This window comes from Filicampus tigris, chromosome 16 (genome assembly GCF_054856515.1).
Source record: "Filicampus tigris isolate MCC_2025a chromosome 16, RoL_Ftig_1.0, whole genome shotgun sequence".
In the NCBI taxonomy this organism is placed as follows: Eukaryota; Metazoa; Chordata; class Actinopteri; order Syngnathiformes; family Syngnathidae; genus Filicampus; species Filicampus tigris.
This window is the reverse complement of record NC_141232.1, coordinates 480,206-505,713: the sequence shown is the minus strand read 5'-3', so window position 1 is coordinate 505,713 and position 25,508 is coordinate 480,206. Positions and strand designations below refer to the sequence as shown.

Sequence of the window (25,508 nt, the reverse complement as noted above, 5' to 3'; positions counted from 1 at the left end):
TAGACGACACGTATATACAGTGTGCCTTGCCTAAGGAGAGCTTGGCAGACGCTTCTTGGAGCCATCAGCTTGAATTGGAACTATTTGTAGTTGCACTTGAGTTGATGCTGTGACAACTTTTTGCATCTGGGTGGACACAAGCTGCAAGGACATGTTAACCGGCAGTAGCACCGTTGGTGCAAAAAGGGCCCGGTCCCCAATGGGGCTGGGGCGTGGTTGCCGTGGCAATGTGGCCGCGTTGAGGAAACTTTCCCGCTTCCATGTCGTGGCATAACTTGAGCCCAATGCTAGCCCGGGGCCAAATGAATGCAGAAACGCTTCAGTGGGCCAGAGTGGCCTTCGTAAGAAGCCAACTCTTGCAGTTGGGATCGTGAATGATACACTGTAACATTTCATTGTTGCATCTGCAACTGAAGAGGGCAATACTTGTCACAATGCCTGCTTTCAAGTCATCATGTTCCACGCCATTCTGGACAACATCATCAGTAAAAAAAAAAATACCTACACTGCATTTTCTTTGCTTGTTTGGACGCAGTGTTGACAGCTCACGGAAATTCCCTAAACCTAAGCCCGGCCTTAATCCCAAATCACGTTCAACCCTGACCCCTTTTCACATGAAAAAGTCACGATAACCTCAAGCCTAACACCAATCCCAACACTGGGTCGCATTCAGAAAGCCAAACCCTCACCTCAACACTTGAGGGGCATCGAGAGTAATACGGCCCTCAACCTTTTCCACTTTATTGAAACGTCAAAATAATTTTGTCAGAAATTACCCAAATGACTGGATCGCTCTGCAACAAATAATAAAACTCACCTGAGTCATCCCAATATGATCGTTTAAAAAGTTAGTGAGGGAAATTGTACATGGTTGCTGCACCTGTTTTGAACCTTTCGTAATATATCTGACAACAAGTAAGTCCTCCTCACCAGTAGTTGGCGCTATACTGCGGTGGTTTAACACATTGGTGAATGTTGTGTCCGATTTCATCCCTCAAAAAGTATGTGCGGTATCGTTACTCGGCCTCAGCGACCGCACAGCTTGCCAGCGTTCTTGCTTTATTCTGTCTATTTATTTGTATGACTTGTCTTTGAAAATCAAATCTCTTGCAGCCACCTTTGGACTTTTGAACCGAAAATATGTTTATTGTGACTGAATGGCTGTATATGTTGAATTGTCTTTGGTGAAAGGCAATCCTCGCCGGGCCGTATTCCCATTGGCACAGAAAGCCACGTTTCTATTTGTGCCGCGATGGAGCGTCTGGGCTGACGCGGGGGAGTAGCGGGAGCTGCCATCGTGGTTTTTTCGGCGGGGTGAGTCGGGTCAGACCACCGCGGAGCCGAGCCAGGCGGGTAGACCCGCAAAAGTCTTCCTCCTCCTCCTTCTGGCCGGTTCTCACCGCTTGCAACATGGCACACACATGTTGAAAAGGTCACGTCTTGATAGACAACAGAGCACCGGCAATTACTCTGCTATTTCTTTCAGTCACTGGAAGTCCCCTGGTTTCTAACTGCGTGTGTGTCCATTTTTTTTTTCATTCATAAAGAATAAAGAGGCAGTGTTTAAGGTGGAGGGTGGGGGGAAGGTGAGATGAGGGCTGTGGGGGGCGGCATGTAAAGACTTGAGCAGGGATTGTAGCTTGCCGTCTGTCTGTCCAATTGTGGAAATGGGAGATCACGCATGCGGGAGTGCAGGTGCCTGTGTGTGCGTGTGTGTGCCTGTGCCTGTGTGTGTGTGTGTGTGTGTGTGTGTGTGTGTGTGTGTGTGTGTATGTGTGGACCTTTCACATTATATACAGTCCACGTGGGAGCCAATCAGAGAATGCATGAGTGCGTCTCTTCATACCTGAGCAACAAGTCTGATTTTGCATATCGTTCCTTCTCAAATGAACTCATTGGCTTTGCCGCCACAGGGTGGTCCTTGAAGCCAGCAGCACCCAACCACGGACCGCTTCCACAGCAAGCAAAATTATGACGGAGCAGCGTAGAAACAACTAAGAACAACAAGAACAAAATGCAAACATGTCTCACCGTCATGCTGAACGTGCTAACGCTGCGCTTGTTTCCATGATGAGAAAGAGCCCCGTCCCATAATGGGAGACAAAGTCTCCCGCTGAGTGTGTTCCTTGTGTCCAGTCTACTCCCAAATGTGCTTTTGGTCTCTGTCGTTGCAAAGAACCCTTGGCCAAGGCAGGAGGTTGGAAATGGACGCAAGGAATGTTGGGTCTTTTTGTCTGCTTATTCTGCCTTCTTGATTTGCAGAATGCAGCGTTGTCTTTGAACGCCAGGCGCTTGGCACGCGTCACGCGTCAAAGCAATTTGGAAGGCTCCGATGCCAAGTTTGTGAGCCCGTCGCCACATCTCGGACAGAGCGGCTTTGCCGCGTGAGAATCACCCGTACCTGTAGCGATAAAGCCGTATTTATTTGACTTTGTAAGTAGAACTGATGATGACTGCTGGTCTCTTGAAGGCAGCTGCCATTTTCTTGGAAGGGGTTTGCTCTCCTTCTTCCGTCACATCATTTGGCCTTTTCCACTTTCTGAATAAGCTCTCCAAAGCTTTTGGACTCCTCTTTGCTGGCTTGCGGGATGAGCGCTTTGACATGTGTTCAGGCACAGGCTGCGGATGCAGACCCGATTTTCAAAAGGAAAACTCTTGATGCTCGAGAAATCTTTTTTCTTCAGGCTCTTTGTGCAGTCCAGTACCAAATGACGACTGGGAACTACTGCTTGAAGCTACGAAAAGACATGCTTGCAGAAGACCCAAGAAGAAGAAGAAGATTGGTTGAATAATTAGGAGGTGCTGTCCAAAGTCCACCTGCGACGCAACGAGGGTCATACCCTTGAACCCGCCTGAGCTGACTCCCGTGAAAAGCTGCAAACGTCGAGCAAACATTGCCCACGCTTTGGCCGGCTCTAACAACTTCCCAGTCATTTCTCTCCTCGGTGTCATTCCTGGTTCACACCACACACCTATTTCCAGTTCCCCTGCGCATGACCTTTTTCACACCGGGCTGGAAGCGTTGACCTTGGTGTTGTGACAAGAGGGCAGCACAGTTTGACGCATCTGGACTTCAAATAGAGCGGATGTTGCCTGGGGAAAGTTAAGTATTTGCACGCCCTGACCCGTGGAGGCGTAAGTCTCTTCCAACTGACCCTTTAGAGCCGCCGTACGTCTGGCTCAAACAGTCCTAGTAAATGGAATTTTACAACAGGGGACTCTTTTAGATTGGACACATCTGGACTTGAAATAGAGACGATGGCGTCCCAGGATCAAAGTCTTTGCAACCCCTAGCCCAGAGACTTGCGATACTGCTTGGATCTCTCTGACCTGACCCTTGAGGGCTACCAGTCCTGGATGTTATTATTGTCCAGAATTCGGCGAGCAACTTGATCAACACAAATTGACAACATCTACCTGGGGCAAGTCAAGTGAGCGAGCCCCCTAACACATGCGCATGTGGTGCTGCTTGGATCTCTTCCATCTGACCTTCCAGGGCTCCTGTACTTCTCGCTAGCCCTTGAAGAGTCATTTTACCGCTGGACAGAATTTCAAGACCTAAAGTCTAGAAAACAACCTTTGCCCACATGGTTCTTTGTATATTTTCATGCAAAGTACCTGGGGAAAGTCAAGTATATGTGCTCCCTCGCCTGACCCTTTGGGGCTACCGTGCTCGTTACCCAAAGAGTCATGGAAGGAAACGCTAAATTTTGGACACCTAGAATCTGTCAGTGGACCTGTAGCCCTCCCTGGGTGTCCTTCACCAGCATAGTATTGAACTTTTTGTACCCTACCGGGCACCGAAATTCTTGCCCCAACAGTCCAAGAAGAAGGAATTTCACCACTCTGCGGAAATGGGAGGCCCCAACGCTTGATACAAAAACTTGGGACTCTGAATTTTACATGTTACTTTTTTTTCAATCTTATCTACACGTGACCCTCGAGCACAAAGGTTTGTCCACTTCTGTTCTAGAACCTTCATTCTTGGGAAAAGTTGTCCTCATGCATGCCGATTTTCCCAGTAGGATAAAAGGAGGAGGGAGAAAGGCAGCCGAGTGTTGGAGCAGTTGGAAGGGCGGTTGCTGTGTTTGGCTTCCTCTGACTCTCTCACATTCAGGTGAGAGTCGCTGTGACTCCCGTTGTGTATATGCAACGCTTGTTTGTGTGCATAAAGAGGTTGCCCGGGATATGCACCCTGCTCTGGATAGATTCCAGATCCAGGACTGTATTGCAAGCCAGCCACTGGAATTCACCTTTGCTCCTGGAAAATCTCACCTGAAATATGTGTGTGCGTCGGGGTGTGTGGGTGTGTGTCTGTGTGTGTGTGTGGGGGGGAGGGGGGGGGGGGGTGCGTATGAGTAAGCCAACCATAAAGGTAACCACGGCTTCTAAAAGCGCCCATCACAAGACCGGAGCTGCTGTTAAATAGCACACATTAAAAGGCCCGGAGGCAAAAAAGCCGCTAATGGAGCCGACTTTGTCATCATGGGCGTAGACGAGTGAGTTGAGGTTTGAGTAGAACAAGCCTAAGGAGGAGGAGGAGCAGCCCAAGTCGCGGTGACCTGCGCCTTCTCCTCGGGATGTACCGTGCGTGTGTTTGTTTGTCCGTCGCAAGGCAATGCGGCACCAGGTGCAATAGGAGGAGGATGCCCCGCTGTCAAACATGCGCGGTGCCAGTTTCTATTGTGGCCTCGCTTATCTGCTTTTATGGCCACGTCAAGGTGTAACTGTCTCGGGATCAGAGCTCAGATGATGTTGATAAAGCTTGTGTCAACAATGACTGCACTCAACCAGCGTGAGCTTTGAGCGTACGCACAGCTGTAATTGCCATGTTTTGATTGTTGGACCTTCATTTGGACACTCGCTTGAGCATGTTCACATTCCGTGGGATATTTGGCTCCAATGCTGATCCCGTGCTGATCTTGTTCCTTCACTGGCTCGAATGTGGACATTTGGCCCCTTATTACTCGAACATGTGCAGGCCAGTTTGACGAGGACTCCAATTTTGGCCTTTATTGATGCCTTTTGCTAAAACCTTGACATTATCCCTTACCGGAGTATTTCCATCAGATTTGAACATTGTCCTTCACATTTTGACATTGTCCCTTTTTCAGGAATTTTGACCTTGTTCCCCCACATGGGCTTTTGGCTCAAAATGTGGACCTCTTTGTATATAGCAATTCTTTTGTTCACATTTGCACTAATACAGCAGCAATACAGCTCCTTCTTTTTGAGGCAAGTTTTTGTTTGAGACCAAAGCAAACACTTTCCATCCCCACTTGACGTCAACACGTATATCGCGTTCCCAAATCAAACCTCCCACCGCCACTATACCTGCCCCCCACTCTCCGCCGTGAGTAACTCAATGTGTGGCCCGCAGGGAAACGGGAGTTCACTCGTCCTCTGCGCCGGCTCTTTAACGGCTCCCTTTACTGTGCGCCGGCGTCTATAAAAGTCCTTTTATACGGTTGAAAATGTTTGCCAGGAACATGGTTGCCAGTAAACATGTTGCCTGCGAGCTTGTGAAGAAGGGAAGGAGGCATACGGTGTCTGCTTTTGCTTCGTAAAACTTCCAACTTTGTCTCTATAAAGCCTAAGGAATTCCCTTCGAAAGTGAGTGAAAAATACAGCAAATATCGCAGAAACGACAGCAGCTATCGGGCATACTGTGTACACGTCCTCTAGGGACAAGACAAAAGCTAGATTTGGATCTGGATCTTCAGCAAATGTTGTGTGGATGCGACTTGTGGGTCCTGGAAGTGGAAGACTCCAATCAGACGTGGGTCCCAAAGATTCCTGCACCTCCCGAACGTACTAATCCCAAGGCAATTGTTCCAAATACATTCCAAAGCGACTCAAAAGTCAGGCTTCCGAACGACCTTTATGACCACCGTTTACGTCAGTGCAATATTTGGGTTATGACAAGTATTTGGATTTAAAAATGTCATATTTCACCTTTCCCAGCACGTCGTTCTTTGTTAAAGTTCCGTCCGTTCGGAGAGGGCGATGCTATCGCATGTGGTTTAGCGATGAGCCAATGATTTCCTCTGGTGGTCGTCATCACGCTCCGCAAAGAGGGAATTCTCACAACGCGTCACATCCTCCCGCTTGTTGTTTTTTTCCTGTCCATTTCCCACCAAGACGTGAAGTGCTCACCTCCAAGAAATGCGACTCAGTCGTTGCGTAGGTCGCCCATCGCTGATTTGAAGACATATTTTTAGGGGTAAAACGTGCGTCTCCTTTTGAGTTAGCACTCGGGCCGGCTGGGCTTCTGTCTTTTCATGTCGATCATGAAGACTTTTTTTCAGGCGGTGTAAAAAGAGTGAGAAGTGCGCATGCCCTTGCGCGTTTTGTCCGGTGGCTTGCTCCTTTGGTCAGCCGAGCAGCTCCCCTGGCGGAGGGCGACGCACCGTCAGGAGGGAGACGCGAGGGGAGGCGCAAGTGTTGCCGCGGAGCTGCAGGCAGGCCGCCTCTCTCTATAATAAGCAGCCGCTCACACGCTCGCCGCTCTCACTCCACTTGCACTCCAGTGCGCGCTGCGGATGCCTCCAGGCCAACGGAACACATGCCACTTTGCCCCACGACGCACTTTCCGATTCCCGAGAGGATTTCTCCACTGGATTACTCTTTTCCTCTTCGTCTTTGAAGAGAACTGAAAGCAAAAGTGACAAATACGGAGTTTTTGGGGGGTGGTGGTGGCGCGTGTGAGCCGGTGAAGGACAAGTGCACCGCGCGTCTGGCTTGACTTGGGATTGTCCCACTTTTTGAGGAGCTATGCCGAGCTGCCTCGCACAGCTTGTGGCGCAGGAGTGAAGAAAAGAAATTAAACACACACTCACTCACTCACTCCCAAAATTTTCTTTCACGCAAATCTCGAGTGGAGCGGCAGCAGCAGCAGCAGCAGCGGCAGCAAACGCTCTCGCTTTCTATCCCTCCGCCCTGAGGGGATGGTCGAGGGTCCTCGGGGGCCAGGAGCGATTGCGCGGCTCCTCCACCACCGCTTCGTCTCGTTTGGGGTTCATTCCAAACTCAAAGGGAGATGAGAGTCGCAATTTACTACTTCCTGCTGTGGACGACGTACCTGCTGCTGGCCACCGCTCAGGTAAGACCCCCCAAAAGTAGTTATGCGCTCGTTTTACGTGATCTCCCGACCGACCCCCCCCCCCCCACGAAAGCAAACGGAGTTGTCCAACCAACCCGCTCTGGTTATTTTGGGCTTTTGTTGCCTAATTTGTTTGTAGCCTGAGCCAAGTGAGCAAACTTGATGGGAACGGCTCTGGGGGATATAAATAGTTGGTGTCAGAGCAGCAGCACGACCACGACGAGTGGCAGCCCTCAGCACAGTTGCGGTGGAGGCGCCGCTGCACGGCGGGAGCGCAACAAGTGCAGAAGAAAAAGAAGAAAAAAAAGCTACGCACTTTGCACATGCGCACTGACAGACTGCGAAACGCAAATACATTTTAATGCACGATTGCATGCACTGGGGGAAAAGGCGAGAAGCTTAACGAACTACTTTGGAATTCTTCCCCGATGGAGTGCAGCAGGACCGTTGCAAAATGTGTGCAACCCGCTTTTTTTTTCTTTTTTTTTTTTAAATTGCAACCCCCCCCCCCCCTACACACACACACACCAACTTATTTCTAACCATCTCCCCCCTTGTTTGATTTCTCCGCACCTCCTCCTGCTGCAGGAAGTGCACTTTCCCCAGGAGCTGATCGACAGACTGTCCCACAGTGAAATCCGCAGCATCAGCGACCTCCAGCGGCTGCTCGAAATTGACTCCGTAGGTAAATTCTGCCTCTTCTTTTTTCTCTTTTTTTCTTGATCCCTTTCTTTCATTGCAAGTGAGCCTTTCGTCGTGTGACGTGTTTAATGAGTTGAAGTCACATCACGTAACAGGCCAGCGCTCAGTTTGGTTGTCTTGTGCCGAGTCAGCAGTTCTTGGATCAGGTCAAAGTCCTTTTGCGCTGGGATCAGGTCCAGGCAATCGTGGGCGCTTGGCTTGAGATGTGGCACGCGGCATGGCTGGAAAAGGCCAAAGGAAGAGCATCGTTGGCCCCAAACGGCGCGGTAGTGCTTAGCAAACCCGGCTCACGGTCCTGAGGTTCTGGGCTCGAGTCTCGGTTGCATGTTGCGAAAAGAGTTCTTCGGGGGTGGCGGAAATGAGCGCGTTGTCTTCATTTGCGACACGCTTACAAAAACTGGACTCGCGGTTGGCACCTTTGCGCCACAGTTGCCACAGAAGTCCCGCGTTTGCTCAAAAGCGTTACATGATATGGATGCTCAGCATTCAGCACAGGTCATCTTGGACATGCAATATTGCAGTCATGTGGGGGCTTGTCACTCAAAAATGTTTTGGACTCACAATATTGCACTTATGTGAATGCCTGCTGCCTGCCTCTCAGCATCCCCGCAACCAATACTTTGAAGGCATCCAGACGTGGAAGCGTCACTCAGCATTCACGCAACAACATTGCCGAACGCACGGTCGAGCATTCCTGTGAACGCTCATCTCTCGGCATTCTCATTTGGAACTTTTGTCTCTCGGCACAGCGACGCATATTTGGTTGAACGCAGTTGCGCTCATCTCTCAGCGTTTGCACAGATAGCACAGATGCCGGGACTTGGAAGTAGTAGCTTTGCTTTGGCACACCGCCGCCCGCCTCTCCCGGAATCGAGTGCTCAAGGCATCGCCGCGGTAACGCCACTGGCCAGGAAAGAACCGGCCACCCAAACAACTCTGCGACGGTAAGATCATACATGAGAAAACAACAACAAAGTCGCGCGCCGACTCCCCCGCCCCCGCACTCTGCTCTCTGCTCGGTTTTTTATTTGGCCAATAGCGTGTTAGCTGGCGTTACCGCGGTAACGTGGCTTTCAAGCCAGCGGCCTGTCACTCCTCCCGTAAACGGAGCCGGCCACTCGCGAGCTTGAGCTTCTTGGAGGTTCTCGCTTGCTCCGCTTGGGCTTGGCTTCACTTTCCAGCATGTCGCTTGACACGACGAGCTTCTCTTTGCTCGGGCTGCGAGCGAGCATTTCAAGCGGCCCGCCGTGCCTGGAAATTCTCCAAAGCCACTTTGAATGGCTTTTTTTCTGCCCTTCTCTGCATGCAACTCCAACGCCATGCTCTGCTCGCGCGATGCGGCAAAGGCAACAAAATCTTGGCGCCGCCTGCTTCCCATTGCGACTTACTTGAGTGAATTCTCAAGTATGAGGCCAGCAATGACCCTAAAATGGCTGCTCGGACAACTAAACGGCCAACTTGCCGTTGATTTCCCTCGTGACTTGTTTGCGCTGTACTGAGGTCCAGCAACATTTGTCTTGATTCGTACAGTGGCTCTCTGAGCCGGATTTGTTTTTCTTCTTCCCTCTGACGTCCAAATGAGATTCCAAAATGCCATGAGCAAATAGCCTTGTTCGGTTACCTGCTTGCAATGGAGGTTAGCCTTGGTGAATTTCATATTTGCCACCACGGGAAAGGGCTATCAAGTCCCGCTGTCGTTTTGGAATTGCCCCCATCCAGAGTGGAGCCCCTAAAGCATGAGAATGGTTGTTTGGAACGGAACAAACGTGTCTCGCGGTGCAGCCGTGAGCTGATGATTGTTGCGGGGACATAAATCTGTCCCAAGGTGTCAGCTGGGGTCAAGCGTTCGAAATTTCCTTCCTCGCTTTTGTCGCTAACGGCCGGTCGAGGCGCACGCGTGTGAAACTGCGGGCGGAGAGCCGACATCTATTTCGGGGCTGGCGCGCGGGCCGAAAAGAATGTGCAAGCAAGGACTTCCATGGAGCGGCGCCTGACGACGTTGGGACACTTTTGAGTTTGGGACCTCATTTTGCCAAGGCTGCCTGAGCTCAACTTGCCCATTGAACACGCGCCACCAATTGGGCTGCTTTGGACTTGCTACAAAACGGCAAGACCGAATGCTTGGAGATGAGCATCCATGCCGTCTTGTTGATCTGGCTATCGGCAGGAAAATGCCCATCGCTGCGTGGACGCTATACTTTGTATGACTTCTGCTGAATGCTGCGTCCGGAAGGCTATAGCGACCCAAATAATTCTTGCGCGGGTGCTGGGGCAAGCACATGAACGCTGCACGACGCGCATGTGAACGCCGAGACGTTCTTTTGCCGGAATCTTTTGCCGAAATCTGTCTTCTGTCAGTCTGGAGCGACGTCGCGCGTGACGTGTGAGAATAAGCCGAAAACGAAAAGGAAAAGCTAGCCGAGACGATGGTTTCTGCGGCGCTGAAGCACGCTGTGAGGCGCAGCTGCGCAAGGACGTCTTTATGTTCTGACATGAAAGCGCAATCAAGCGAGTGAGAGGAGGCCCGGCCGGGGACAACTTTCAAAACGATTGTCGGGGAAGCAACATGACAGCGGCGCTGGGTTTTGTACGAGGCTTCCTCGCCGCCAAGGTGGGCTTTGGGCTTCACGGGGCGTCGGACGTCCTCACGTGCCGCATCGGTCGTTAGCGTTAGCGGCGGGGAGCGCATTGCGGGGCCGAGCCGTCTTATGTCAACGTTGAGTGTGGAGCATCCACGACCGGACGTTTGTTGTGTCGATGCCGAGGGACAAGCATTCGCTCAACGTTTTGCAACTGTTGACGGGCGAATGCTGAGACGTGAGCATTTCCACGAGCGCCTTTTCGCCCGGCCAAAGTATTTCTTGTACTTTCATCATTACCGAGGAAACAAGCCGCCACATTGTGTCCGTTGCGTGTTTGTAGAGGCGCACTTGTGCGAGTAGAACATTAACACGCCGTGGTGTGTCCCGCTTTTGTTGCGCTGCTCGCGCGCCGGGTTTCAACACGCGATACGGGATGACGAGGAGTTTATGTAGTGTCGTGTTTACGCCAAGGCCGCAGGTGTCGGCGCGCGGGCAGGCGGACCCCGCCCGCTGCGCAAACATCCGCGCTCTGCTCTCAGCAGCGTTGGATGTGAGCAGGCTTTATCATTTGATTGCGCCGTCCAGGGCGGCCACCAAAACAAGCTCCTTTTCTTTTTTTTCTTTTTTTAATCAGATGGCTTTGGTGGAAGAAAACGTGTGGTTGTCGATTGGCAAAATGCGAGCCGCGAAAGCGCCGACGAGGCGCGGCGCACGCAGGGGCCGTCAACTGAGCGCTTTGTGTCAAGGTGCTGACTCACCTGGAGACTTTCCACCTGCGCTGAGAAGCGCCGCGGCAAATTGCCGTCGCAATGCTGGCGGGAAACATTCGATTGGAAGGAAGTTTCCATTTGAGGCTTTTTCTTTTCCTTTGGAGGTTATTCATTATTTATGCTGATGGACCACAAATGTCAAGTGCCAATTGTATTTCATCATTACTATTATTCATTTCGTGATTTCACAACCTTCACATTATGCTGATATCGAAAAAAATGCTACACGGAATTTGCATTATAATGACACATAAAGGGAAAGAGCTATAAAGGAATACAATTGCATATCATTCTGCAAGAGGTTTAGGGCTTATCTGTAAGCTTCATCTTTTGATGCCATTTCTTTACATTTTGTGAAATGAGGGTTAGGTCGCTGAGAATTGCTTGAAAAGAGTCGCCCCGACTCAGCCTCTCGTTCCACGTGACTCGGCGATGTTAACGTGGCCGCCTTCTCTTTTGACGAGGTACGGGAAACGATGTCATCGAGGGGCCCAAGCACCGCAAGCACCAGCAGCAGCAGCACCAGCAGCAGCACCAGCACCAGCACCAGCACCAGCACAAGAATTCCTCCCGCCATGCGGGCTACTACAGCGACCTGAAGAGCTCGCAGCTCCACAGCCGCCGCAAGAGGAGCCTCGGTAAGACCGACGTCACCACGTCCGAGTTGCGGGGCGGGGCGCAAATCCGGCCGGGTTGCACCTGCTTGTGATGCCATTGGGCATTAACGTCACATGACATCCCAACAGGGTCGGCATCATCGACAACCCGTTCGCATTTCACTTCAAACGACGACAGAACATTGACATTTGAGTTTTTACTGGAATGATTTCATCCGTTTAATTCTGAGGAAGCACTTTTGGATGAGAGGCGAGACACGCGTCAGGAGAGGAATATGTCCCTGAGCGTGGAAATTCCAGACATTCAAGGCGTCAAGTTGCAGCTCGCCTTCCGACAGACCTTCTGTCCCATTTCTTCATCGCATGCCGAGCGCTCGCTGCGATATCCGAGCGAGGCGCGGAGGGCGAGGGAGAGCGGGCCGGCGAGCGAGTCTTGCGTTTGCTCCGATTTCATGCCAAGTGCACGGCGAGTGTCCTGGAAGGGCGCCAAAGAGGGCTTCATGTGCGGCGTGCGCTGCCCGTCACGTCTGTAAGTTTGCAATCGGAGCGTATGACGTGCAATGACACCGCTTCAGGGGTCAGAGGTCACCCGCTTTCAAACATGCTTCGACTCAAATCTTAGAGCAAGACGACTCTGATGAGGGCCCGAGCAGCGACGGCTGAAGAAATGATTATTATTATTGTTCGTAATTTTTGAGGGCCTAAACATAAGCAAAAACTGCCCCTGCCATTGCACACCCATCCGGGCCCGGATGGGTGTCTTCCGCCCAATGTCAAACGAGCTTAGGTGCGGTCTGAGGCCAGACAAACGTCTCCCGTGTGGACTGAGTCGTCAAATAGTCGTCAGCAAAGGGATGCCACAAGCGAGCAACAGGGCACATTACAGCGATCGAGCAGAATGTGTCAGAAATGTGCCATTAACTCCGCCACCCTTTTTTCTGCTGCCTCCCTCTCTCCGTCCGTCCGTCCTTCCTTCCTTCCTTCCTTCCTTCCTTCCTTCCCTCCAGTGGAGGAGGCGGTGCCGGCGGCGTGCAAGACGCGGACCGTGATCTACGAGATCCCCAGGAGCCAGGTGGACCCCACGTCGGCCAACTTCCTGATATGGCCGCCCTGCGTGGAGGTCAAGCGCTGCACGGGCTGCTGCAACACCAGCAACATGCGCTGCCAGCCCTCGCGCAAGCACCACCGCACCGTTAAGGTAGGCAACACCTTGCAAAAGCCAGGCTCCGAGCCAAAACTCTCAAGCTCTTCAAAGGAATTGCCGTCAAGAGAGAAGCGCTAGCTTGGCTAGCTAGCTAGCTAGCTAGCCGAGAAACGATTTCCAAGGCAACCCATCTCGGCGGCATTCGTTGTTCCTTCGGCCGCTTTGAAGCGAACTCTGTGACCCCCTCCGAGCCTTTGAGCCGAAACGCAACCTATCCTTGTTCATACACGCATCGGATCTTCTTAATCATCAAAAATCCATAAATGGACTTCTCATGGCTCGCCGCAGTCCGGCTAGTCTGTCTGTTTGTCTCTTTGTCTTGTCCGGAAGCCTGGAGGACGCCATGTGACAAAGAGCAAGAGACTGAAAGGCCTTTTTCTTTCTTTTTTTTTTTCTTTTGTGCGCGCGGTTCCCAGAAGCCTCCGTGCTGGCTTCAAACACGTCCCCCTTTTCTGTTCAGCATCAAGAGCGTGGACGCGGTGGCTTGAGATGAGTCAAACGTCTGCTGTATTTAGACGTCGCTCTGCTCAAAGGCACGGCAGCTATGAGCTCGGGGCAGACTCGGAACGTTCCTTGTCTCCTGTGTTTGAGTCTGGACTCCATTGTCTGCGTTCTTTAATCATCGGGACGTTGCTCAGCGTTGTCCTCGCTTCAGCGTGGGAATTGATGGCTGTTCGCTCACCGGAGTCAGCCTTCGGATTTGGACGGTGGCCGGCGCTGCAATGGGTACCTGGGTGTTACCTGACTTAGTTTTCTCCCCTTACTGTCACGTCAGCGTGACACATCCCGCGTCTTATTGGTTCAAGAAACAGTCCCGTTGCTAATATATTGAGTTACATCAGCCACCTGTCCAAAGTCTCTGGCCAGATCAGATTGACCTGGCGTCACAGAGAGGCTGAAATCAGATTGGACAAATCCACATCCATCTAGCGGAGGCTTTGCAGTCAAAAGGAACGCGAGCAAATGGAGCCGAAAGACCGTTGGGAATCAACCAATCACACTTCATAGAACAAATGTAGGCCCGTGCTTCTGCTCGTGCTTCGGCCCGCGGAGAAGCCTTTATTTGGCCACCCCACCCACCACCGGATTCAAATCGGATCTGCTCAGACGCTCTGCTTTTATGCATGTTCAGAAATGCTGACTCATGTGCAAGCGGGAGAGTCTGCGTGCACACAAACACGTCTCATTTCTTCTGCGAGCCAGTCCGCGGCGTCAATAGGATCTCTGTCTGGGCTCAAACGAGACGGCGGCTGGTCGGGGAGACACTGGTGAGAGAGCCTCCGTTCGGACGGAATGTCGCCATCCGTGCCGTTTGGTCCCCTGCGTGCCAGTGCAAACGTGTGTCCGGGTGGATCTTTTATTGGCTGGGAGCTTGAAAAAGGAAAAACATTTTCAATCCAACACAGTTGAAAGACAGGCGTCCATTTTTGCTTGGCCCCTGAGTGAGCCGCAGCCTATCCCAGTTGGCTTTTGGGCATATTCGGGAGGGACTAACTAACTCGCTAGCTAGCTGACATTTTCATTGATACATCTGATCCAAATGATATAAATGCCCTGAACCTCGGGGGACATCCTGGACCCGTTGGAACCTTTTGGAACCCAGCAACTTTGCACCAATTGCCGACAAAAGAATGGGGCGCTTGCGTCGTTCAGCTTCTTCTTGTCTATTCATTGGCTGCGCGTCCTCTCGAAACAAACGTCCACTTTGTGCTTCTCTTCGCACTTTATTGGAAATCTAAAAACATCCCGAGCTTGTTGTGCTTGCAACGGGCCACGGCTCGGAAAAGAACACACCCGCTGCCACTACCATTTGTCCAAGTGCACCTTTATTGATGTATTTATGTACCTATTTACTCCCACCCTTTTTTCCCTTTATGCTTTGCCTGTGAACTGTAAAAGGCTGTCCAGTTAATCTGGCAGCGGAAAAGAAAAGACAACTTCAACTAGGACGTGCGCGCCAAATGTATGAGTCATCACTCTTCTCCCTCCGTGTCCAGTATTGTGAATACTTTTCAGACAGGAAGGAAGTCCATGCGTGAGTGTACTCTGGCATTCTTGCACACGTCGTGTACTTGTGCGCGCACGCATGAATCGCGACGCCTCGCCGTTTTTTTCTTGCACCAGTAAACAGGCCACGACACGGCCTGAACTCATCGGGCTTTGCTCTCGCTCATTCGTGAACGTGCGCAAATTGTGTTGGAGATCCTTGTTTGGAAGACAGTATGAGGTGCAGCAGATCTCCGCCAAGGCCAAACTATTGACTTTGTTGTAAAACGGGGGGAAAAGTCGTTACCGTTTGTTAGTTAGCAGGCTACTGCTGAATTTGTACGTTTTATGCACTAAAGTCGTTTTGTAGTGTTTGCTTACCTCACTAAACTGAAGCGGTCAAAATGCTTGGCTGCAGATTATCATTGAAATCAAATCGGTGATGATTAGCATTTGTCATTAAAAAACGACACTATTTGAAACCAACGGACAAGAATGGTGGGGGCTACTTGCATGTAAAAGTGCCACACACATTTTTAGAGATCTATGATGAAATGGTGATTCATGTTTGTCATGTATTCATCTTCTGTCGCCCCCCAAAAATCTTTTATTTTTTTTTATCTTAAACGTGATATACTAAAGACACTGAAGAAGGTAAAAGGCGCGAAAGCGCCAATGGCGGTGGCGCAAAGCGTCTGACTCCTGACGTAACTTTCCGAGCGATTTTCTCCAAATGAGCGATGCGAACATGCTGACTTATGACAGCCGCTTTCAAGCTGACACCGTATAAGGTAGCTTCATCTAATCAAGATGGCGTATTTTGGCAACACGTCACTTTTGATGGCCCCATGTACACGTATTTGGCAGAGGTCCTCCAGGGTCATCGGCTCACATCTGTGTAAACCTAAGAGGGAGATTGTTTTTGTCTGTGTGTGTGTGTGTGAGACAGAGTGCGCTCTATGTTGCGCTACGTAAACTCCCCCACCGCAGCGTGGCGACAAGGCCATTTGTGTGCGAGGAAGACGGGGCCGCGGAGTAATGAAGTGTTGATGGCCGCCCGATCAAAGCGGAGGCTTGACAGAGGCCAGGCGGATGTAGCCCACTGCCGAGTGTGGGGGTCCTGGCCACCGACCGCCCACGCCCGCCCCCGCCCGCCCCCGCCCGCCCCCGCCCGCCCCCTTCCCAACCCCGACACACACGAAAACTCTGGCTGTTGCCTCGGTGACAGCAGGTCACATATAGGACTCTCACTCAGTCTGTCTTGTAGAGTCAAATTAGCCGCTAAGTTAGCGGCACACCAGAAAAAAATTGCCTGTAGTTTTTGAGGGAAGGATATTTTGGACGATTAATCGGTTGACAATTAGTGTTCTTTTGACAGTTTATGAAATGCACTTTGAGTGTTACTAAAAGTTGTGTTTGTGCTTTGAGATCACCGGTTTTTGCATTTGTTTACTGCCAACATTTCCCTCATTCTGAATTTTTGCTTGATGTTCCCATGAAATATGATTAGCATAAATCAACCATCACCGTCTTTCACGATATCGTAATAAAAAATGAAAGAATACTGTCTGGACATGCTTGAAAAGGCACATACAACCTCACCAAAGTTGGAGCATAAAGAGAATCCCAAAGTCATAATTTGCGTATTGGTAGCTCTTTTGAAAAACAAAACGAGGGAATTCGGAAAACACATTTTCATCTTCCGATTCGGCGACATCAAAACAACCAAAAACCGATGAAACTTTATTGGCGCCAATATGTGTGTTGTTGACCAATTTTATAGGCAACTTTGACACAAGCATTCCATTGTACTATTAATACTTATCATGCAAATTGGAATGTGAACCATTGCAGCAATAGTCAGCATTCCATGTGAAAAGATGGGAGATACTGCGCATACTGTATACGCATGGTCAAAGTCAACAGCAGTAAGAATAGACAGCAGTGGCTGTCCGTGGAACAACGACGGTCTACATGGGAATGAAAGCGGCGATACTAACAATCGGCAGTCAAGTGACAGCTCTAGAGCAATAAATCCAATCCAAACAGTTTGAAGCCCCTTCGCACGCTATCGATGAACAAGTGTGTTTGTCGGCATTTTTAGCGCAGCCCAGCGGGTCATGGGAGGATCCCGTCCAGGCCAAGGAGTCGCTCGACTACCGCCGCGCCGGCTGGATCGCATCAGTTTGGATTTTCATACGCTTGATATTTTTTTTCCCCCTTCCCTCTCCTGTGACTTCATCCTCCACTCCCTCGTCCGCTGCTGGAGTCTGAGTGTCTGTTCTATGAAGTCGTCATTCACTCCCTCGCTTGCTCTTCCTCGCCCTCTCCAGCCTTCTGGTGGCTTCACCTCCGTGACCTCCCTCCATTGTTCTGCGGAGGATCACAAAGACGCGATCCGGGGGGATTCTTTGATATTTGATCTCGCGCCTTCTGCTGCTGCCCTCCGATATCCGCATCTGGCCATCGGTTGTATTTCGGGCGTTGTGCCACGCCGGGTCTTTGTGGGCATCGACGTGATAAATGCTCCCCTTTCTTGTCGGGTGTGCGGCGCCTGTGATAGCCCCGCCGCTCGTCAGCCAGAGTGCATGTTATGACGGGTTGAAGAAGAGGGCAGCAGCAGGTTGTCTCCCCTCTTGGTGCCCCCCCCCCCCCATCATCTCTCATCTCTTCTTTCTCGCCAGTGGACTCGGAGAGTTCCTCTGGGTTCTCCGTTTTTGCGGGGCACAAGCTGGTATTGTTTCGCTGGCCTAATTTCCTCAAGCCGATGAGTTGCCATCCCGCCCGCTCGGTCACTTTCAATACTTGCGTTCTCTAAACAAACGCACGCAATTTTATTTACTTTCACTCCATTTTTGTCCCACTACCAAGTCTTGGCGGCCCCTTGGTGTACATCCACATCCCCGTTGTGTTTTCCTTGGAAGGCATGAGTAAAACTTTCCCCTCCGTCATGCTCTCATCGGCGCTCAGGGAATTCCCAATTAAAAGCGAGCAAGACAATCGGCTCCACACAGAGGCTCTTGTCTGACGGGGGCTGGGGGGTGCTGGGACTAACCAAAGGGGGTGCACTTCCCAGAGCCCCCTGCCTCACCCCAAGCCCGCGGATCGGATATCATTCCCCCAAGCCACTCAAGGGACTCTTTCTCAGGGCCCCGGCTTTCTCTGGAGCAGTTTGATTTATACAAAGTGTAGGGGCCCCCTCGTCGAAGCATGGGGGTCTCTTTTCTGATCTGCGTTTTATGTGGGAAGTCATTGACTCTGTGCCGGATAAGAAGCCTTTGTACTTGGCGCGAAGAAGTGCACGCGGAATAAATCTTGCCGGGAAAGTAGGCGGGAGGGACCGTGCCTTCCCTGTTAACACCTTTCTATAACACACGCGCACACACACGCGCACACACACACAAAATGAGAGATATGGGAGAGAGTGTCGACAAAGTAGGCAGTGCAGGAGGTTGTTTAAGCAAAGTGTTGTTGTGCACACATTCACACCAATACGAAGCGGGACTCCTTTTCACCTTGCTGGCTCTCATCACTATCACAGGGCGGCAATAGTTGCTTGTTGGCCTACAAGGTTTTATCTGGGAGAGACAATGTGTTTCCACCACCATCTATGTGAAAAAAAAGTTTTTACAACCGCGTTGGTGCTGTACCAAGGGATGGGCACGAGTCTTTCCAAATTCTGTCACTTGTTGTGGATGAGTGCCTTCCTGAAGCAATTGAGGCAACAATGGAGTGCACTACTTTGCTGCGAACCGCAGAGGCACTGTTGATTCAGTCTCAAGCAGTTTGCTGACATTGAATCCTTAAGTTCATATCCACCACTTGCGTCCAAACAGTACGTAGACATACAGCTGAGTGGTCAGCAGAGAATCTGAGCGCACACAACACACACATTTCAATCGTATGAAAATGAGGAAGACCTAGACTGTGCCAGATTTCTCTGAAGCCATCATGCCTTCAAAGATGGCGGTGGAACCACCACTGATACCAGATGCTAGATGACGCAGTGTCCTCCTTCAACAGGAACAATCTCAATCTGATGCTGATTGAGTATTACCGATGTTTTTCCAGGTTAATCAATGTGAAGACAGCACACTGTCCTCATGTTCTGTTCCGCACAATAAAGCCTTGATACAGTCTCCGTCTCCTTATCTGGCCCGTGTTTGCGTTCCTTCCGCGGGTAACCTAGAAACTTGACGTTAATAGATAACACATGAATGTCATCTGATGCTGTCCATGATCACAGTCGGCCCCCTCTGCCCTCTTGCTCAAATAACCTCCTCGTGTTTGCAAACACACGGCGGAGGGGATCGCCTTCACGCGCTCGCCCCGTCGCCCGTCCCGTCGCCCTCACCGCGTCAAGGCCCGATAATGGCAAACACACCATCTCCGAGGCCAGACGCCATTGTCCTCCGTTTGCTCGCCGCATACCTCCCGCTCTTGCTCGGACCCGTTTTCTCCCCTCTTCTTTCTGCTTCCCCTGTACAAGACACTTTTAGAAAGGCTAAAGCATTGACTTCTATCGCAGCCTTACTGGGGTGCCCCCCCCTGCCCCCCCGAGCTTTGACTTCACAGCATTGGCATGAGGGACTTCATGCTGCGTGAGTGTCAACACGCTTTGTTTTACCAGACAGACTCGGTATGTTCACTTGTCTGCGTGACTAATTCACCACCGGGCAGTGGGCCAGGGCAGGATGGAGGAAGAAAGCCTCTCCCGTCTTCTGCCGACCATATCGCCAGAGAGAGGATTGCTGGTTCATATCCTCTCCCGCGCAGTGAACTTTAGATGAGGTGAAGCAGGATGGCTGGGTTGGGGTGGGATATTGTTTCCATGTGCCCCGCGGGCCCTCGCTGATGAACGTGGAAGTTACCTGCCTGTAGCACTTGGATCAGAGAGCGAAAAAAGCATGTAGCCACCTCCCCTGTTACACAACCCGATAACCTCCGAGCCGCCTTGTCTGTACAGCTTTAATCATAACGCTTCCAGGCTGAAGGCTCGGAATTCCTGCAGTTCCTCTTGCTCTTTGGTACTTGTCAAGTGCTTCTTCCTTTTCGAAAGGACCGCTCTCTAATTGCAATCGGTAAATCCAACCGGGGGTGGAGGCAGACCTTCTCTTTCCGAGACCTACACCCCATCAACACCTTTCGGATGAACTGGAACGGTGATGGTCAGTGACCACGGGGTTAGGTTGCCTTTATGGCCAGGTGTCCTAATGCTTCCATATTGATTAACATGTTGGGACAAGGCAGGTGAGTTTGGGTGTGCGTCTGTCTGGAAGTGGATGCTCCAGGCCTACAGTGGGGGGTAATGGGGGATTTCCCCATCTGTCCTCCCAGAACAAAGTCTGCTCCTCAGGCCGTGCCATTGCTCCTGCAACTAACCTTCAATCGTCCAGTTGTTACGGCTCGCTCGGACAGTGTCCTCCGCTCTGTTCACAGTTTACAGCCTTGATCAACAGCTCAGAAAGCAGGAGCCAAAGCGTTGACCTTGCAAGAACGCCGCAGTGTTTTGCTCGATGTTTGTCCATGACCAAGCTTTCTCTTCTCCTCGTCACTATAGGTGGCCAAGGTAGAGTACGTCAAAAGGAGGCCCAAGCTGAAAGAGGTCTTCGTGCGGTTAGAAGACCACCTGGAGTGCGTGTGCACGTCGCAGCATCACGTCGTGGAGCACTCCGATGCAGAAACAGGTAAACCCTACCGGCCGTTTCTGGGCTTCTGTTGTCACCTAACCTCAATTTCACACTAGCACTAGCATTTGCTCCTTTTGTCTGGTTCGGTTTGAACACCGTATCAATCTGGGATCACTGCAAAGAGGTACTGGTCTGAACTCTGCGGGTATGGCGAGAAACTGGGGCAACGTGGACCCGTTACGTCATTTTCGCAGCACGGCCAACCGAACTAGAGGAAAACATATTTCAGTGGATTAGGAGCAGAGATCTGTAGGTGTGAAAGCACCTTTACATGTTGCCTTCCTGGCAGAGAACAACAACAAAAAAAACCCACAAAGTCCTGCCCTAATCCTTTTCTAATTGGCCTTTCCTGCCTTCTTCGTGTCTGCTCAATGTTTCCTCTCCTCTCCAAACCACCCCCAACCCGCTTTGCACCCGTTGAACTTTTTCCCGAGCAGACTGACACACCTGCCAGGTGGCCGCCTATTGCAACACTGTCAAGTGTCAAACCCAAAGCCCGATCTGCCCTGCCACATAGTTTTATACGGCCCGCTAAAGCTAATCGTGTGAATCTACGTCTTGAGAAATTCTGAACCAAACTTTAAGCAAATTGAAACATAGTTGAACAGGGTGTTTTCGTATTGTGGCCGTTATATCTAAAAACAGGATGATGCAATTACAGATAGTGTATATGGACTCATTGTGCTGAAGCTCTGAGGGAACCCTGCAAGTACAACGTGGCCCACTACCAAAATGAGTTTGACTCCGGTGCTGTCATTCGTCTTAAGAGCGAGCATTTGTGTGTGCTGAGGCAGGATGTCCAAAGGCTGCTTGGCATGGCACCGGGTAAAAATGCCCCCACCCTTGTCTCTCCTCCCCCCTTCAAACGGTGCCTTGATCTGAAGCCGTCCTCTCCCTCGGAGCAGATAAGTGCAATGATAAGGCATTTGAAGTATTTATTAGTGTCTTAGCTTTGCACTCGCTGCTTCTGTCCCAGGGCTCTTTCTGTATCGTAAACCCTTGCGTCTTTTGCTTTTCAACCGCGCCCCGCCCGCTAACCCGCCCTCCCCGACTTTGTGCTTTCAGGCCAACGTAGGGCAAAAGGTAAAAACAGGAAATCTAAAAGGCTAAGGGCCCACAAGGATTCATTGGCGACATAACACAAGTCACAAGTCCCTTGCACCCCCGCCACTCTCCCTCTCGGTGGCAAGCTGCGAGGGGGGCAGGTAGGCGTCTTCTCGTCTCGCTAACCGGGAGCCAATCACTGTCAAGCCACCAATCACGCCGCTTCGAGGGATGCACCGAGCTCCTCCATCATGATGCTGCTGCATGCAGGCACGCATGATTCCAAGGCGCGCGCGTGCACTGCCTCACTGCCATGTTGCCCGCGTGTGATTGGGTGCACTTGCATTTTCGGGGGGGGGGGGGGGGGGGTCGTACAACTATTTGTAAGAAATTGTCTACATCCACCAATTTTGACTCCACATACAGCAGACCTTTGGAACGCAAACAGTGTGTGATTTGAGGAGGCTGTTAGCACTGAGCTTTGGCAGTGTTATGGATCCAAATGCAGGGAAGCAGGGGAGCAGGGAAGCAGGGAAGCAGGGAGCTCAGGCACATGTGCACTCCAAAAACATTTTCATTTCAAATATGAACAAGAAGGCAAAGAAGGTACTTGGATGGATCAAACATAGGAAATCAACAAAAGCCCAAAATAAAAAGGTACAACCTAAACAAACATGAGGAAAAAGATTTGACTTGACTAGGACAAGGACAGCTAACAAACAAGCAAACAACAAAGTGACAAAGAGAGAAAGAAAGCAGGGAACTTAAATACAAGCAACTGACGAGACAACGAGAAACACCTGAAGACAAGACGCGTGTGGCTGAGGGAGCTGATTGGACGACACAAGGGACCGACTTGAAATGGAAGCATGGTTGCTGACATTTTTTGAAATGTAGTAGAATACTTTTAACAAATAAATAAATGAAATGTAAAGATATACAAATGAGTAAAAAGAATAAGTTGTCTTTTCAATCAAATGTTTCTGTTCTGTTTGATACTGAAAAACAAGCATCAGCAAATCAGTTTTGTACAACATTTAATTGAATTCTACTTCATAAGCTTCCTGATATTTGGGGCAATCTATGTACATAGAGCTTCACGCCTATGTCAATATTTGGTTCAAATAATCGCTGTCAACCGTATGTCCAACTTTTGAAGCTAATGTTCGGCCAAATTCCTCTTTTTGCGACAGTTGACGTTCCGATGGTCCACTGTATTTGGAGAACATCTTTCCAGAGTCAACTTGCATGTACCAATGAATGCAGTCCAATCTACGCGTTCCTCAATGTTGCCTGCTCGTTTTGTGCGCGTGTTCTAACGTTGGGCTCTCTTCCCCCCCCCCACCAGTGGACGTGAGGTGAGGACGTCAGCGTGGGCTCATCGTCGCAACACAAAGAACTTTTTGCCTTTCAGACTGACGAACATGAGAAACAATGATGCCAAAGGTGCTTTTTTTTTCCTTTTACAAAACCAATCCAATTAAAGATGAAGAGGAGCGAAGGAGGCAAAAGGGAGACGACGAAAGGGATTTTCCTGTTTTGGACGACGAGAGCGCTGCTACTGAAAGTGGCGGATGACCTCCCGCAGGGCAAGAGAAGTGCCCCGCCCCTCTTTGAAACGGACGCAGGACAAAAATTAGACGCCGACGCGGTCGTCTCCGCGGCCACCCGGACGCTCCCGACAAACTATTTATACTTGAGGACGCTTGAGAGGACCGGTCCAATCCATTTTTGCTCTTGTCATCCTATTATTATGATCGACGGTGTATCGAGTCTTGCGTACGCTTTGGAGGACGACGGGAGGGGAAGCGAGAAAGCCAGTTGCAGGAAGATGCTTTATTTTTGTTATGAAACATATTACGCGTACTTTTCATTGGTTATTGAATGTCTGTATTTAATCCATTTGGGCAAGAAACAAAACAGGTCCTAAGTGGTCCTTAATGCGCGCAAAATATGCGAACGCTATCTGGATTGTATGCAGACGCGAGTTATTTTTCTGCCACATCACTGTATTGCTGATAAGGACGATGGCCACCCAGTCTGCTGCACCGCGCGCGCACGCACGCACGCACACACAGAGCAAAGTCCGCCTTATGGAGCGAATGAATAAGCGGAGCATGAATGAGCTCCTTGTTTGGAGCCCGGCCTCGCTTTCGACGCCATCCCTTCACGCACGTCACGTCACGTCACGATGGCTTCTGCGCAACACGTGGAACAAACTGTTCTTTCCTGCGAGTGCTGTCAAAGCGGGCGGGCGGGGCGAGCGAGCGGGCGGGCGGGCGAACCGGTCAACCAGCAAAGCCAGTCAAAGCGCCGCGCAATCAGCTGACAAGTCTCACCACGGTCAAGGCGGCTTGATTTATACGCCACCGCGCGTCTCGCCACTCTTTGCTTGGCTTTTGCGTGATCCGGACTACAACAGAATGAATTCATAGAGGCAAAATATGACCAAGAGAAAACAAAACAAACCTTCCTTCATTGGAGTAAGGCGGCAGTAATGATAATTTATCTATTTATGTTCAGCAATAAATGTATTTCTGCTCACTCAGTCGTTCCGAGTCTCGATTCTTTTGTGTCTTGGAGGAACATTTAAAAGGACATTGCGATAATCAGAGGTGGGAAAAGCACTCGCTCTCTACTTAAAGCACAAGTACTGATAAGACTATGGTAAAAGTGAAAGTACAGATACATATAAAAGTTTTTCACTGAATTGTACTTTCTGCATGAGGAAAAATAGAGAGGTGGCAAAGGTAGTCACACCCCGTACTTAAGCTAGAAGTACAGATAAGACTAGTCAAAGAAGTAGTACTTCATTCAAAGTAAAGAACCTGAAATGTACTTTGCTGCAAAAGTACAAAGGTGGGAAAAGTACTCACACTCTACACTTAGGTAGAAGCACACATACTACCACTGGTAAGAGCTCTACTCTTACCAATAGTCCAGTATTCTTATTGATTCACCTCAAGTAAAAGTCATACAAAAGTACTGACTGAAATGTAAGGCATTTATGACATAATGGCAAAAGTACTCACATGCTACACTCGAGTAGAAGTACATATGTTGCAAGACAGCAGAAGTACTTATTCTCCTTTAATCGAGTGAAAGTACAAAATCTCTGGATGTAAAAGTTCACATACCCTACAGCCAAAAATACTGCAGCTCTTTACCCAGAACAAACATGACCCTTTCCTCATATTTTAGTGCGGCCCTAAATCTCCTTGGTACACCCCCCCATGACCCCCCATGACCCCCGGCCCCCTGCATGTGACATGCACAGCTCCATTCATTCCCAGTGATGCGGCATTGAGAGCTTGTAATGGGAGAGCAGGAGATGCTGAAGGAGGAAGAGAAAGCCAAGTGGACTCAGGATGTGGATAATAAGTTGGGCGGGAGTGGGGGTGGGGGGCTGGGGGGGCATTGCTAAGTGGACATGCTTTCATAAACAATGCCAGAGGGGAACCGAGAGGCACACGAGGTGTAAAGAGGCTGTGTGAATGGCCCCTGTGTGTGTGTGCGCGCTTTCCAAATTGAAAGGCGGCGGTCCCCCGGCGTGAAACACGGCCCACTGGAATTTTGGGCCGCCTTAAATACTGAAATGATTGGGCTGCTGGTCACAATACACGGCGGGCTCGGGGCTCAGTGGGGCTCACTTTGTGGGTGTAAAGCGGCACAGTGCATTTAACTCTCCGTTTGTGTTGACAGTAAACACAAAGTGCTCCCGTGTGATCGGATCAGCTTTTTGTTCGGCAGCCAATCCGACAACCGTGTGGAATAGTGGAATGCGCATGGCCGACCCACAATGGCATCGTTG

At 50.5% G+C, this 25,508-nt stretch overlaps 1 protein-coding gene across 2 annotated transcripts; it reads left to right on the top strand.

The window, feature by feature from the left end:
- Window positions 1-6,482: 6,482 nt before the first annotated feature.
- pdgfab (platelet-derived growth factor alpha polypeptide b) lies at window positions 6,483-24,245 on the top strand. 2 transcript variants are annotated; one of them, XM_086056252.1, is made up of 7 exons: window positions 6,483-7,102; window positions 7,691-7,787; window positions 11,621-11,794; window positions 12,781-12,971; window positions 20,524-20,650; window positions 21,719-21,858; window positions 23,046-24,245. In XM_086056252.1, exons 1-6 carry the CDS (start codon window positions 7,040-7,042, stop codon window positions 21,790-21,792), a joined length of 726 nt encoding a protein of 241 aa, XP_085912378.1. In that variant the 5' UTR covers window positions 6,483-7,039; the 3' UTR covers window positions 21,793-21,858; window positions 23,046-24,245. The 2 variants fall into 2 exon arrangements, with proteins under 2 accessions (XP_085912378.1, XP_085912379.1); XM_086056253.1 differs by lacking the exon at window positions 21,719-21,858 and having other exon boundaries at window positions 6,487-7,102.
- The last annotated feature ends 1,263 nt before the right edge of the window (window positions 24,246-25,508 follow it).

Excerpts from the sequence above, each read along its gene's own strand:
- pdgfab (XM_086056252.1), top strand. The coding sequence starts at position 7,040 with ATGAGAGTCGCAATTTACTACTTCCTGCTGTGGACGACGTACCTGCTG. Across the intron at positions 7,103-7,690 it reads TGCTGCTGGCCACCGCTCAG|GAAGTGCACTTTCCCCAGGA; the intron begins GTAAGACCCCCC and ends CTCCTGCTGCAG. Across the intron at positions 20,651-21,718 it reads GCACTCCGATGCAGAAACAG|GCCAACGTAGGGCAAAAGGT; the intron begins GTAAACCCTACC and ends TTGTGCTTTCAG.